General features: G+C 35.2%; 1 protein-coding gene across 1 annotated transcript in view; it reads left to right on the top strand.

Moving 5' to 3' along the window:
* Positions 1-15,410, top strand: part of LOC150094688 (cell adhesion molecule Dscam1-like) — a 374,142-nt gene that overhangs the window by 126,371 nt on the left and 232,361 nt on the right. The window contains exon 5 of the mRNA XM_090411632.1: positions 2,776-3,069. Within this exon, the coding sequence (XP_090267758.1) occupies positions 2,776-3,069 (294 nt within the window). The remainder of the gene's footprint in view (positions 1-2,775; positions 3,070-15,410) is intronic.

Consider the following 15,410-nt stretch of genomic DNA (forward strand, 5'->3'; position numbering starts at 1 on the left):
ACTCGGATTTTTCTACATTTTTAATATGAACAATTTCGAAACAAAGAGGAAAAGGCATTATTTTATAGGTTAGTTTCTGTATTACGCAGTATATTCGTTGGTTATAACTGTTGTTTAGAATCATCGCAAAACCACCAGTGCTATGGGATGAAGTTTTCTAGAAGGAACATTCCTCTGAACCTCAGCGTGAATTATAATTTCAATAATATGCTCTCTCTCTCTCTCTATATATATATATATATATATATATATATATAGGGTGGTTCAAAGTTCCACGTACGAACTTTGAGAGGAGGTAGAAACCATCAAAATCAACTATATTCACATAGGAAAGCATGACTGGAAACGCCATCGGAAGGTACTAACAGGGACACAAACATACAGAAATAACACAAGGCAGTAAGTAGTGTGAAAAACTTTATTAGGCGTAACTGAACAGCTCAATAGTAGTTGGATACATAATGTGGTAAACGAGGTGCATGTTTGCCATCTCAGCGTTCGTAAAACGACGCATGTTCTTCGTACGACGTCGAAAGCTTGAATGATGAAGCCCCAATTGCTCACCTGGAGCGCTGGCGAACTGCGCCACCTATCAATCACTTTCGGGTGGCGTTTCCGGTCTTGCTTTCCTATGTGAATATGGCTGATTTTGATGTTCTCTATCTCCCCTCAAAGTTTGTACGTGGAATTTTGAAACACCCTGTGTATGTATGTATGTGTGTGTGTGTGTGTGTGTGTGTGTGGGTGGGTGGGTGTATATATATGTTAAAGATGTTAAGCCATTTTAAACCTGGTTTTACTCCATTTCCCAAGTAAGCAAACAGACAAATAAGTCAAGTTTGTGCCTGCACGTAGTGCAAGTCTAGGCAACTCGTGGTAACTCGTACTTTCTACATCTATCTCTCATCCTGAGATTTTTATTTAATAAGGTCAAAAGCACCTTATGGTAACTTGTTTTGGTAAAAACAAGTATACTTATAAGCTCTGTATTACTTAACCTTGGTATTTCTAAGCCTGGCTCCCACTGATGAGACTTTAATAAAGGTCGAAGCCGGTCTGGGTAGTGGCCGCTTGCCTTTAATGCATAGCATCATACATCTCCTCAAGGAGATGGACTTTGCATTAAGGGTAAATATTAACTTTAATGCAAAGTTAACCTTTACCACGAATTGCCTAGACTTACACTACGTGCAGGCGCAAACTTGACTTATTTGTCTGTTTGCTTAGTTGGGAAATGGAGTAAAACCAGGTTTAAAATAGCTTGGCATCTTTAACATATATTATACCCAAGATAAAAAAACTTTCCGCGCGCGCACACACACACACACACACACACACACACACACACACACACAGCTTCAACAGCCTTTTTCATAATTACTTTGTTTTTGATTCAGCAGCTCAATTTGTTATCGTCAAGCGTCGAAAGTAAGTAGATGACAGAAGTTGTATTGGAAGGGGGGGGATACACGTAGTTGTCTTGTCGCCTAATTGATTATCTTCCAGTTGTTCGTGAACCATATTACAATTATTTCGATTGATTTATCAAACAGACGAATAAGACTCACATTATCATGGCAACAGTAGGTTCTGCTTGCGCACAATCATCAGTGCGTGTTTTTAAATGCGTACGATCTTCAAAACATAACTCCAATTTATGACATGCTTTCTATCATATAATCTATCTTGGAGATTTTGCTAACTGCAAAATTAATTACAGTTGGATCGGTTGGTTCGCATATGGCAATATTTAAAGACGTGTCCTTTCTCTATGATGGTAGCCTGAAGGGGTACTTTAACGCACATAGATCTAGTTTTCTATAAAAATAGATATTTAAATCGAGCTGTGATTTCCACTGCCAATTCTGAGAACATTACTAAAGTATTTTTAAATAAAAATGCTTCCAACTACTAAAGAGCACAATTCATCGTATCTTGGAATCCTTGTAATACCTATTCTAGATGATGAACCTAGAATGCCTATTTTAGTTTTAATGGTATACGGCAACCAAACCTTATGATTTATTATGACTTGAGTAAATATTATTGTTGATTTCGAGAACAAATACGCATACGGACGGACATAATGAACCCAACATAAACTCCTAATTCGACTGTAACTAACAATTTCGAATTTATTCTTATGCCGCATTTCTTTTCATTACTTGTTCACGCGATATTAAGTCAATAACTCACAATCGGAAGTACGTGATCAGGTAGCAAATTAATGATTCTCGGAAGAGTTACATGTGGAAATATTTTCGAATTAATTCAAGTATCATTTCCTCTAGGTGAGTACTCTATGCATTTCCAAGTAATTTATATTGCCATAATTACACGACATCCTACATTATTAACTAGTTTCTGTGCTGAATGCATTATTTCTATTTTTCAGCACACACTCCAAAAAAAAAAAAAAAAAAATGCTGGAAGATGATTGGTCGTTGACACTCAACTGCGCGCGCATTGTTAGAAATTATTTTTTTTTGTTTTCCTGTTATTAATAAAAGAACGTTTTAATAACTGAACACGTCAAGATTTACCTTACTGCACAAACATATATATTGCGTGCAGTGACGTCACAATGACCAACTGGAATTTAGATTTCGTTATTATTAATGACGTCATTTTGGGAATTTATTTTTTACGTCTGCTGTTGGTCCAATATTTGTTTTGTGTGTATGTGTCGTTTATCGAATTTATTCCTTCATAATTCGACTTTTTATATAATAAAGATTTGACTGATTTCACAGGCAGGGTTTCTATTGTTTCTAGATCCAACAGGAAGAACTCCTCCGAAAGTTATCCAAGAAGGAATTACTTGGGAAGTTAAAGAAGGGAAAATTGCAAGATTACCATGCGTAGCCCATTCCAATCCACCACCCACGTATACATGGTACAGGAATATGGATGGTCAGCCTCTTCCAGTGGATCTTCAAAGAAATTCGAAAGTCATGGACGGAACTCTCGTCATCCAAAAAGTGCACATTTCAGATGCAGGAAAATATTACTGTGTTGCTAACAACAGCCTAGGAGAAGAAAGAATAGACTTGGACTTGATTGTAAGATGTAAGTATTGATTGGTCATGCAGAATAATTGTTTCATCTCTCTCTCTCTCTCTCTCTCTTTCGCTTGCACGCACGCAAAGGAATACTTCCTACGGAATAAAGTCATAGTTTTAGATCATTCAAAATTATTCGATTGTTTTTCTCAAACAGACAAATAAGACGCACATTACCATGGCAACAGTGGGTTCTGCTTGCGCACAATCATCAGTACATGTTTTAGTGCACGATCTTCAAAAGGATAATGCCATTTCATGACGTTCTTTCTTCCATTTACTATATCTTGATGGAGATTTCACTTACTGCAAAATTAATTATAGTTGGATTCTTAAAACATTCTATTCTCTTCCATTTCCAAGCAATTTGCAACGTGGTTTTAAGACTCTTCGTAGTTCTTTAGCTTAAATGTAAACTTAACTTTAATATCCCCAAATTTTTTCACTCACTGCGAATCACAAAAAATTCTATAAATATATAGACGTATACTATACTTCTGCTACTATACTATACTATGCCTTAATTATTCTAATAGCAAAGGTTATTTCCGAGTGATCTGCCAGATTTACAAAGAGAACGTTTTTTTTAAGTTAACTTAGCTTGGCTACTGATATAATTAACTTTTTTTTCCCTATCTTTTTTTTTTGTAATTATTCGACATCCCTAAATTAAGCTACTAATGTTATAATAAATACAAAATTTTCAATTCTAAAGTGTAAAAGATATTCAAATATTAGATACCATCTAAATATTTTCCCATTTAAAACTATTTATCAGAGAATGTCGTCAAACCAAATCAAATTTTAAGACAAATTTCAAATATTCTCTTATAATTTTTCAAGTAAGTTTATACGAATGTAAGAAATTTAAGTTAATAGAGAAAAGAATTAAGCAGTAGTAAGCGAGTTTTTTTACAAATAAAAAAGTGAAAAGGAAAGAAAATAATTAGCTTTCATTATGTAAACCAGAAATCATTCAACGGAAGATTTCTGGTTTACAGCTTTGGTAGAAAAACATTTAAGACTAAATGTAGCCCATTGTTTAGTAGGGGAGAGGATGACATTTCTCAGCATATAAGACGAACAGACTAGCTAAAAGAGATGGCTCTCTTAGAGAATCACATATGTGTTATTATTCAGCTCATTTTGTAGCCTAAAGATGTAGTTGAGAAGTTATATAAGAGGTAAAACTTCCAACCATGGGTTCATATACATAGTGTTAAATTGCGAATGAAGAATTTTATGATTATTAATACTTCATTCATGATTTAACATGAATTGCATTTCCTGAGCTAAGTTTGCTCCTAAGTAAATTAAACACTTACTATTTTTTGTTCATTGAAATAATAATTTTAATTGTTTTTAGTTATTTATCTTATATAAATTCTTTATATTAACTTGTAAATGTATCCTAACCGAACTGTAATATACGCATTTTATTTGTTGTTACTGAGAGTGAAAGTATTTCTAAGGGACTCTGCTAATGTGATTTGATTGGCTGCTGTCAGAAAACTAACTTATTTTGAGATAGCGCGTGCCTTAGCGTTGGGAACTGTACGACAATCATGTGGGAATTTCGTTGTAAACTGAAATAGCGAAGAAAAACAAGTTTGGGCGGGAAAACGACAGAGGATTTACGGGATAGAGGAAGAAGGAACCAGAAAGAAAATGGAGAGAGTATAGGAAGGTCGTGAGATGTGATCTAACCTGGGATCGTATGACGTAACGAAGATTTGGAAACTTGTTCCTATTTTAATGAATCTTACTTCGAACTCATATTTATTTATAGTTTCCTGTCGCCTTGTAAGGAAATTTACCCGAGTGAAAGGATAATAATATGATTGCGATTTATCATAAGATAAATTATTACGAGCAAGAAAATACATTTTCCACTCTTCAGAAATAAGTTATTGAAATCAGGAATACCATAAGTTTTATGTTGCCTATAGTGGAAGATTATCGAGTGCCTAGAAGTGCTGTAAGAGTTTTCCATAACGTGCAAGCTATATGACCATACCGGTAAGAATATCTATTCTATAATCTAGATCGGGTGTCGAGGCTAGCTGGTGAACGGACGTGCTATCGGAGAGCTCCTGAGAGATTTGTGATTTTTGTTGATTTATTGATGTTTTGGATTCAATGTAATGGACTTAAGTGTGTAATTTTGGTATATTATTGGAGCTTTATTAGCGTGGTTAGTGTACTAAAGTGTTTTATAATATAATCTATGTCGGGAAGTCGCCGCTAGATGAATTCGTAATGTGTAGTGTTCGTGCAAGCTCCAGATAAGATAAGTATCATTTTCAGTTATCGATACAAATTACTTAATATTGTGTAGTTTTGTTTTGTTTGCCTTGCGTATTTTAGTGCGTCTGTTTTTGGTGTGTTATAACGTATAATTTGACAAAACACGTTGCAAATGACACGTATGGCACCTGTGCGAAGGAAAATGGCGGCCAGTAATGAAGGTTCGCCATCCTTATCAAAGAACGGTAGTATAAAAGAAATGAGTCAGTGTACTAGCTGTGAAATGTACGCTTTGCGGAGTGCGGTCGGAGTGTGGTTAGATGATAATAAAGGATTGAATGTGTGTAGAAAATGTAGAGAGAATGAGGAATTGAAGTGTATTTCGGATCGTGAGTGTGATATTTTTGTCAACCTTCAGAATGAAGGAAATAGAGATATGACAAGAAACGGCAAGGTTGTACATGAAAATTGTGAGAGTGTGAATGTAGAAAGTGTGAATGATAGTATAAATGGTTTCTCAGAGAATAAAAAAGATGAGATAGATGCATTGAGTGAGATCGCGTTGTTGAATAGTGCGATAAAAAGAGCAAAACAGCAGCTAGAGTGCATGAACAAAAGTAGACTGAATGAACCAACCAATAATAAAAGGTATGACAGGAAAAATAGACGTATGAATGTGAACATGAACAAAATGAAGGATAGAGTGCTGTATGGAGACTCGTTAGTACGAGGTGTGTTAGTAGAGGATTTGACAAAATCGTACCAACCTGGTGCGACCATAAAGGACGTAACTGCGTCTATTAGAGAGCAAAAGGAAAGGGTGAAAGAAATGATTGTTGTGGCAGGTACGAATGATTTGAAAGGAGATAAAATGGAAATGATAGAAGACCTGAATGAATTGTTTGAGGTAGCAAAAGAAAAGAGTGAGAGAGTTAGAATGATTGGTCTTTTGCCACGGTATGACAGTGAAATGTTTAAAAGGAGGGCCATAATTGCGAATGACTTTATGCGTGGGTTATGTATGACGAGTGGTGTGGAATTTGTGGATGTGTGGAGTGAGTTTGATGGGAGAAAGGATCTATATAAGATGGATGGCTTGCATTTGAATGGTTACGGTGTAAGAAGACTTGAGAAAGTGTTGCTGAATGTAGTGGATGTGCAAATTCAGGGAAACTAGATTTGTTAAGGGGGAGGAGTAGATATACAGTCCTTATGGAGGCAGTTGAATGTAAGAATGAATATAATATGCCAGAGCAAATAAGGACAACAAATCTGAGTGGGATAGTTAATATAAGGCAGCAAGGTAGGGTTGGGGCTAATGGGGGTCTTAAATTCATGTACACTAATACTAGGAGTATTAGGAACAAGAAGGAAGAGTTTTTGGCCATGGTTGGCACTTCCAGACCACAGGTTATAGGTATTAGTGAAACATGGCTGACTGTAGATGATATAATTAGTGGGATTGAATGTGATGGGTATAGTGTGTTCAGGAATGACAGAGAGAATAAAATGGGGGGAGGAGTATTGTTGTTGATAGCTGATGAGCTCCAGCCAAGAAGAATAGAGTTGAATTGCAGGATAGAGAAAAGAGCACATTTGAGGCCATTTGGTGTGAGATTGTGGCTAGCAGAACTAAATATACAATTGGGTGCTGCTATAGACCAGGTGATGGAAAAGATGGTGGTGACAGTATGCACAAGCAAATAGAAGAAATGGGTGGAAGGAGGGTGATTATTATGGGAGATTTCAACTATGGTCTCATTGATTGGAGTGAGGAGAGGACACACGGAAGGAAGGAACTGGATTTGATGCGGTTATTAAGGGATAACTATCTGCGACAGCATGTAATGGAAAATACTAGGGGTCAGAGAGTGCTTGACCTAGTAATTACATCTGAGGAATTGGCTGTAACAAATATGACCACATTGCCACCAATCGGTGAGAGTGATCATAGGGTCTTAACTTGGGAGGTGGCTAAAGGTGTAGAATTTTCAATTAAGACAGGGTACATGTGGAATTATCGGGCTGGAAAGTATGACAAGCTTAGGAGTTTGATTGGTTCAGTGCCATGGCATGTACAACTGCAAGGACTAGAAGTTGATAGTGCATGGGAGGTAGTTAAGAAGTGCTTGCATGAAGCAATGGCTGACTGTATACCTAGAGTCCGAATAATAAATCAAGTAGGGGTTAAATGGATGAATAACACCATTAAGCTTGAGCTGCAAAAAAAGAAACAACTATGGAGGGAATTTAAGGAGAAGGGTGACCGGCAGGCACATGAACGGTATAAAGCGCAGGCCAGAAGGGTGACGAGTGTGGTAAGAAAAGCAAAAAAGGATTACGAAAGAACATTGGCCATGCAGGCTAAAGAGAATCCTAAACAGTTTTTTTAGATATGTAGCAAGTAAAAGGAAAAATGTACATGGCAGATTGATTTTAAAGAATGCCGATGGTAGGGAGGTAACTGAATCAGTTGAGATAGTTGAGTTACTGAGTGAGCACTTTGCAAGAGTATATCATCCACGTGGTGACATTGCAGAAACGAATAAACCAGTAGATTATACGGGAATTGTGGTTAATGAAGTGCAGGTGAGTAGTCTATTGCATAACCTCAATGTCAATACATCTGTGGGATTGGATGGTATACCAGCTCGTGTTCTACGAGAAGCAGCTAAAGAATTGTCAGTACCCTTGACAATTTTGTTTAATTTGAGTCTCGGGTCTGGGTTAGTCCCGAGCGGGTGGAAAGAGGGGAAAATAGTTCCACTGCATAAAGGTGGTTCCAAGCCTGCTGTTGTAAATTACCGACCGATTAGCATATCAGGAATCATTGTCAAGGTCTTACAGAAATTAGTCAAGAAAAGAATACAGGATTGGATAGATGAAAATGGGATATTGTATGGGGGACAACATGGTTTTGTGAAGGGTAGATCATGCCTCAGTAACTTGCTCACGTTTTATAACACAGTGACGGCTGAACTGGATAGGGGTAATGGGTTTACAATGATACTACTGGACCTTGCCAAGGCCTTTGATAGGATACCACATGGAACCCTAATCAGTAAACTGGAGCAGATGGGTATAGATATAGGGTTGGTGAAATGGATAGGAGGGTGGTTGAAGGAGAGATATCAAAGAGTGGTTTATTCAGGAGTGGAGTCTAAAAGACGTCTTGTGACTAGTGGAGTGCCACAGGGCTCTGTTCTTGGACCACTGCTTTTCAATTTGTTCATCAATGATATTGGAAAGGATCTGAGAGGAAGTGTTCACTTGTTTGCTGATGATGCAAAGTTGGGTAGAGCAATTGTGAGTGCACAGGATGTCAAAATTTTACAGGATGATTTGGATAGTTTGGAGGACTGGGCTAGGAAAAATGGATGTCAATTTAATGTGGCAAAGTGTAAGGTTATGCACTGTGGAGTGAAAAGATTAGCAGCAGTATATTGCATTAGTGGAACCATACTCCAGGAGATTGATGAGGCCAGGGATTTGGGAGTGTTGGTGGATAGGGAGTTGAAGTTTAGGGGACACATTGCAAAAGTAACTAAAACAGCTCACCAAATCACTTGGCTTCTGAAAAATACTTTAACATGCAGAGACGAACAAGTTGTTGTTCCTCTGTATCGAGCCTTGATAAGACCCCATCTGGACTTCTGTGCCCAGCTATGGGCACCAGGGTTTCTTCGTGATGGGAAGAAGTGGAGAGGGTCCAGAGACGAGTGACCAAGATGATAGCAGGTCTGTGGAATGAACCTTATGAGAATAGGTTGAAGATTTGTGGGTTGCAGAAATTGGACGATAGGCGAAGGAGGGGTGATATGATTGAGACATTCAAATTACTGAACGGTTTTTATAAGATTGATCCAGAAGATATTTTTGAAAATATGACTGGTGGTGGGAGGACTAGGGGCCATGCATGGAAGCTGGGCAAGAGCGTGGTTGACAAGGGTGTTAGAGCTAGGTTCTTTACTTGGAGAGTGGTAAATGAGTGGAATAAGCTTCCAGAGTCTGTTGTGGGTGCTACGACCGTGAATGAGTTCAAGGCAAGGTATGATAGATACCGTGCGAATGTCGAATAGTTGTTCTTGACATGATGTTAGGGCCTCCCTCGATGAGTCTGTCGACTCCTTGGAGTTTCCCGGAATAATAATAATAATAATATAACTAATGTGTGATAGTGTTGCTTGTGTCCTCTGGAGAACTTGGTCAAATTTCGTGTTGCAGGAGTCAGCTAGTCAAGCCTGAATGAGTGATATTATAAAACGTTTCCTTGTGAAACTAATGTGAGAAACTTCATCGAAGAATTAGTTCTTGTTTGAATGTATTATCTCACAACGTATATATAAATTCAAGACCCAGCCTTTTAAGAACTATTTTAATCCTCTGATAGATATTGATGATGCCAGCTAAGTGTTTGATAAAATTGAAGTTTATGATTATTCTATGAGACTAAAAAGAATTAGTTTTTAAGTGTGTGGACAGACTTATGTGTTCGTCGAACATGTTGTTTATTTTTTTACGGTATATATTAAAACACAGAAACTAAGTAAATAATTAATTTATTAACTTATTGCTGATATTTCGCTGGTGTTATAACCAGCATTTTCAGAGCACAAAAACACAGTTTGTTACAATACGCGAGACTATGAGAACATGACTGTCATAGTCTCGTGTATTGTAACAAACTGTGTTTTTGTGCTCTGAAGATGCTGGTTATTACACCAGCGAAATATCAGCAATAAGTTAATAAATTAATTATTTACTTAGTTTCTGTGTTCTAATATATACCGTAAAAAATAAACAATAATTAGTTTTTAAGTGTTTTGCTGAATATTGTTGTTGTTTAAAGTGAAACTAAGTTGAAAAATCCTAATGGATGAGAATTGTGAAAGCCTTATATTTAAGTTCTAGCAGTAAATGATGCACTGAGCTGAGTAGAATCTAAATACTTTATGGAATGCATAAATTATTTTCTAATTGTATTTATCTTAATAGAGTTCTTGTTTCTTATGTAAGAATAATTTTGTGAGAGAATTAAATATCTTGTTTAACTTGATTCTTGTGCTTGCCTAATTTCAGTTTCATTGCACCACTCATTAAAATATGAATCTTGTGGGAAACCCTATGTATAAGTAAGAAAATTTCGGCCTGTAGTAAATCCACGTTGCTGTTGTGGTATTTGATGCTCGATTCTTTCACAATAATTGTGTGATTTCAAAGATTGAGCGGCGCAGTATAATAAAAAAAATTCTTTATGTTTGAATGTGGGGTCAACCAACAACTAGCAAATATAAGGTTGGATGAAAAACGAAACCAACAATAGGATCGTGAACCTTTATTATGAAAATCAATTGTGCTTTATGAAGGAAGGTAGTTTTAAGACGAAAGGCCTAACCCTTCACTCTTTCAGACATTTCTACAAATTGTCTTCCTCAAAAACACAGTATTAACATACTTTTCTTTCTGAAAAATATGCTTCGATTTATTCCCCTGTAAAGATGGATTCACTGCATAGCGCAGGAGCAACTGCAATGCATCGACAAATGCAAGACGATCCCTAAAAACCTTGAATCGATGCTTTTTCGTAAATTTTAAATTATCTATATATTTTTCCTATGGAGACCTTCTTTTGCGTCGAGAGATCTCCAAAATCCGACTTATCCTAGATAAGCTTTTAAAATCCTGGTATCTTAACTGGTTTGTTCGTTACAAAGTTTTTATTTTTTTCACTTAAAATAAAACAAATGTCTGCGTCTCCTGTTTCCTTATCTTCCAGTGTTTGTTCCATGCCCAGTAAAGTGTAGATAATACGCAATTCTATCGGCATTAAACAAACGAACAGGAGTTCCATCCGCTAACAATTCCAGCAGAGTAGCCCTGCAAAGGTTGAGGCAGACCACTGATGACATCGTATTTCTCCTTTCGGAACACACGGTCTAGACAAATAACAAGAGATTCTCGTTGCTTTCTATTTCTTTCCGCTCCTCGGATGGTCTCTTATATCACCATCTATCTCCATGGGTGACAGCGAACGTGACATCATCTCTATGGTAACGGCCACTCTGTAAACTGCATAACTTTTGTGACAAAATTGGGTAGCTTCTTGTGTTTTAAAAGGTTTTGTCCAAAGAAACTAGGCTACACTCTCGGAATTCTATGCCGAATTCCTTAACTTTTTTTTTTTTCCTTTTCTAAAAATAAAACTGCACTCAGGTGTTAGTCGTGAATTCTGAAAGCCACCGTAGCAATCACTCTCCGAACAGGATTCCCTATTTGCATAGAGAAAAAGGATGGCGTAGACGAGATCGGGAGAGAAGATAAAAAAAATTCATTCACCTATTTGAGAAGAAAAGGATTTGCAACAGACGGTTGATACCGAATAAAGAATATAAAACTAAGTTTGGAAAACATGAATAGAATAGAAATTGCGTTCGTTTTTTTTTTTTTTTTTCATTATTACTGTTCAAAAATGATCTTCATGCTATAAAATGTTTGATTCACTGAAATCCTTTTTTCTGTTCGGTTCTGTTTTGCTTTTTTACTGTAAAAGAAGTCCTAATTTTTTAGTATGTTTATCTAAACAGTCAAGTATGTACAAAAATGAAATTATAAAAGATTTTATTTCGAAACTAAATAGGATGAATATACACGCACTCGCCGTTTCTTTATTGTCAGAAAATACAAATTAGAAGTCACAAAAATTATTCTCCGCTATGATAGAACCCCTTACTCCTAATAGAATTTAAAGCACACATCTTAGATTTGCAAAAGACAGTGCACGAGCAAGTCCTGGAAAGACACTGCTATTTGTAATTAATTTGTAACTAATCACGCTGAAATGTTTTATTTTATTATTTTTATTGTTTTTTAGGTGGAGTTTGAATTGACGGAATTTTTCTTTCACAAAGTATTAAGTTTAAGAACTTTCTTTTTACACATTTTATTCACAAATGAAAAGTATATCTAAAAACGCCTTTTCATCTTTAAAATGATCCGATAAACGTATTTATACTACTACCACTAATAATAATAATAATAATCAGAAACTTTTATAACCGTATTAGCAAAATTTTAAATCCTTGAATAAAGAATTCTTTCATGATTTTGTTCGGATTTTTAAAATATGATACTGCTGGTTGCTCAGATTCAGTTGAGTATATTATATCGAATTTGCGCGTGTTTTGCAATAGATTTGCCTGCTTGGAGGAATTCAAACCCAAATTAATGGAAGAGAAACTTGACCACTACCAGCACTAGCTATACATAAAAATTATACTCATCTTCCATTTTTTACAACCGACTGTGACACAAAATATTAAAATATTGAGTTGATCTGAAAAAACTTAAACGTGTTTTTTATAAAAAATCCAATTTTTAATGGAAATCTTTTCAGTTATTTAACCCTTTACATCCATTGCAAGTGTTGTATAATTTAAGAATGTTACCTATACACAAATAATACTGCAAATTCCATTTATTTTAAAAACTAGAAATTAAGTTAGTTGAAACGCATACAAAATTTCGTCTTTTTCAAACCTCATTAAAGAAAACATAAATCCCCTAACTGACTTATATTTCTCTTTCCACTTTCTCAAATTACATTTCCGACGTTAATAATAACAAGAAAGCAAGTTTTATGCACAGTTTGTAGACGAAAACGAACTTAATCGTTTATGTTCACAATAAACAGTCAAATTCTCTCTAACAGAAGGTTATTTTTGTTTACTTATCCACTGATTATCAAAATAACAGAATATTTCACAACAGTGACAAACATAGCAAGAATTATTAATCCCTTTACATTTTCAAAATGTTTCTTCCATTGGAATGTGATATTCTTCCAATGGCATTACTCTCTCTCTCTCTCTACCTATTTATAAAAAAAATTATAATACTTTGTTTCCAAAGGAAATGACGCATTACACTACTTTTACAAAATAACTATCATTTATTTTTATTAGAAATAAGGTAATTTATATTTTTATTCATAACTATATTAACAATATTTTTAATCTTTAAAAATATTTAAAAAAGTCTAAACATTTTAAATGCACCTTTAATTATTTTATATCATATTATTATAATTAATTTATGAGAGAAAAGTTACTGATATGAATATCCTTGGAGGGTAATGGATGGCAATGCTGTAGCCAGTGAAGTTCTAACTGAGAATCGGCTATTGCTGTTACCCTCTTGCCATGATCAGAGCTTTAATAGCTCAATAACACCTAATCCTTACACTGTCCTTTACAGATAACGGGGAAGATGAAAAGCATTCTCGCTTCGCCCCTTTAAGACAGTCCTTATAAGGACTATAATATAAGGAAGTTACAAATATTATTGTTCATGATTTTACTCGGTAGAAAATGTATATAAATAAAATGAATTCAAATGACTCTATACCAAGAAAGAAAAAATTTTTCTTTCTTGGTATAGAAAGAAAGAAAAATTTTTCTTTCTTGGTATAGAAAGATAGAAAAATTTTTCTTTCTTGGTATAGAAAGATATATATATATATATATATATATAGATAGATAGATAGATAGATTGAATCGGTATGTTTACATATTTTGTGTTTATTTAGTATTTAGTGTATTTGAAAACTAATATATACAGTAGCCCCCCCCCCCGTAACCGCGGGGTTTGGTTCCATCGTCATCCGCGGATAGTAGTGAACCCTATGTTGTTTCCTATACATAAATACCTATGACAAAGTTTAATTTATAAATTACGCACAGTAAGAGATTAACAACAATAACTAATAATAAAACAGAACAATTATAACAACATACTATAATAAAGTTATGTGAATGGAATCTTAGCAACCTCAGTTGTGTGTGGCTTTCTCCACCTTTGCAACGAGTTGCCCTGGTGTTGGACAATCTCTGCGATCAGCCGAACTGTCTATTACTAAAAGAAAGAGCCATACGGCTTCATTTCGGCGATGCAAAATTACATAAGCAAAGTGGAAATTAGATCCAACATTATTTCAAAGCCGAATGTTTGTAGAGACTATGAAAGTTTCGTAAGTTAATATCTTCCGGCAGGGGTTGACCGCGGATATGGGGATCCTACTGTATATAGAATAGATTGAATAGATTTATATGTATTGTGTTTATTTAGTGTATTTGAAAACTAATACACACAAAAATAGAGTAAAACTTTTTTCAAGTGTGAAAAATGAAAAGAAAACGTTTTGAAACATTGGTGGGTCAACGGCTAAAATTGGTAATAACGAGGCCTCTTTTTCTTTTCCTTTTTTTTTTTTTTTTTTTTGCTATCTTAGTATGCTTTCTCTCCCTCCTGACACCGACTAGTTATCTGCCGGACTTCAGCACTTCTTTCGTATTCTGAATGGCCAGTGATGAGATTTGAACTCATCACAGACATTGTTTTTTTACTAGTATAAGTTATATATGCAAAATGAAATCATATTTGATTGCGTCATTACCGATTACAACGTGTTAGATTGAATGTTATGATTATTCCAAAGGAGTCTCGATGTGAATGAAATGCTTAAAATATATCATCCAAAAATAAATTGTGTCGTAATCTACAAAGGAAATCCAGCTGGTAACGAAGTTGATTATGAGGTGCACCCGGTTGCCATAGCAGCACGCGGTGCACTTATTTTTGTGGTAGAAAACGAATGTTAATTGATTAAGATTGTTATCACCCCTCAACACATTAAATCCTTCACGCTGGTTCATATCACAGGAATTGCGCGCCACATTGAGAATACTAATGCAGAATTTCAAAACACGAAGAAAACATTAATATTAAATTAATTTATATTCTAATGAATATTAAATGCTTATTAATAACTAAGCAAGAATTACTGATTTCACATGGAAATTCTTGCTTTTATTTCTGAATATTGCTTCAACAGTGATTTCGATAAACGGAGTTTAAGCGTATTAATGCAATTCTTAAATCTCTCAATTGTTTAATCAGAGCCACACAATAAGTTGATCAGAAAGGGTTATTCATGACGTATATCTTTCAAGGCGATGGAGAGTTCTCATTCTCGAGAACTAATAACAATTCTTTCAGTTTCAGAAATGTGTATTTTTGAAAATAATCCTTATCGTTAACAAAAAA

This window comes from Typopeltis vanoorti, chromosome 21 (assembly GCF_054136105.1).
Source record: "Typopeltis vanoorti isolate ZY-2024b chromosome 21, IOZ_Tvanoo_1.0, whole genome shotgun sequence".
Taxonomy (NCBI): domain Eukaryota; kingdom Metazoa; phylum Arthropoda; class Arachnida; order Uropygi; family Thelyphonidae; genus Typopeltis; species Typopeltis vanoorti.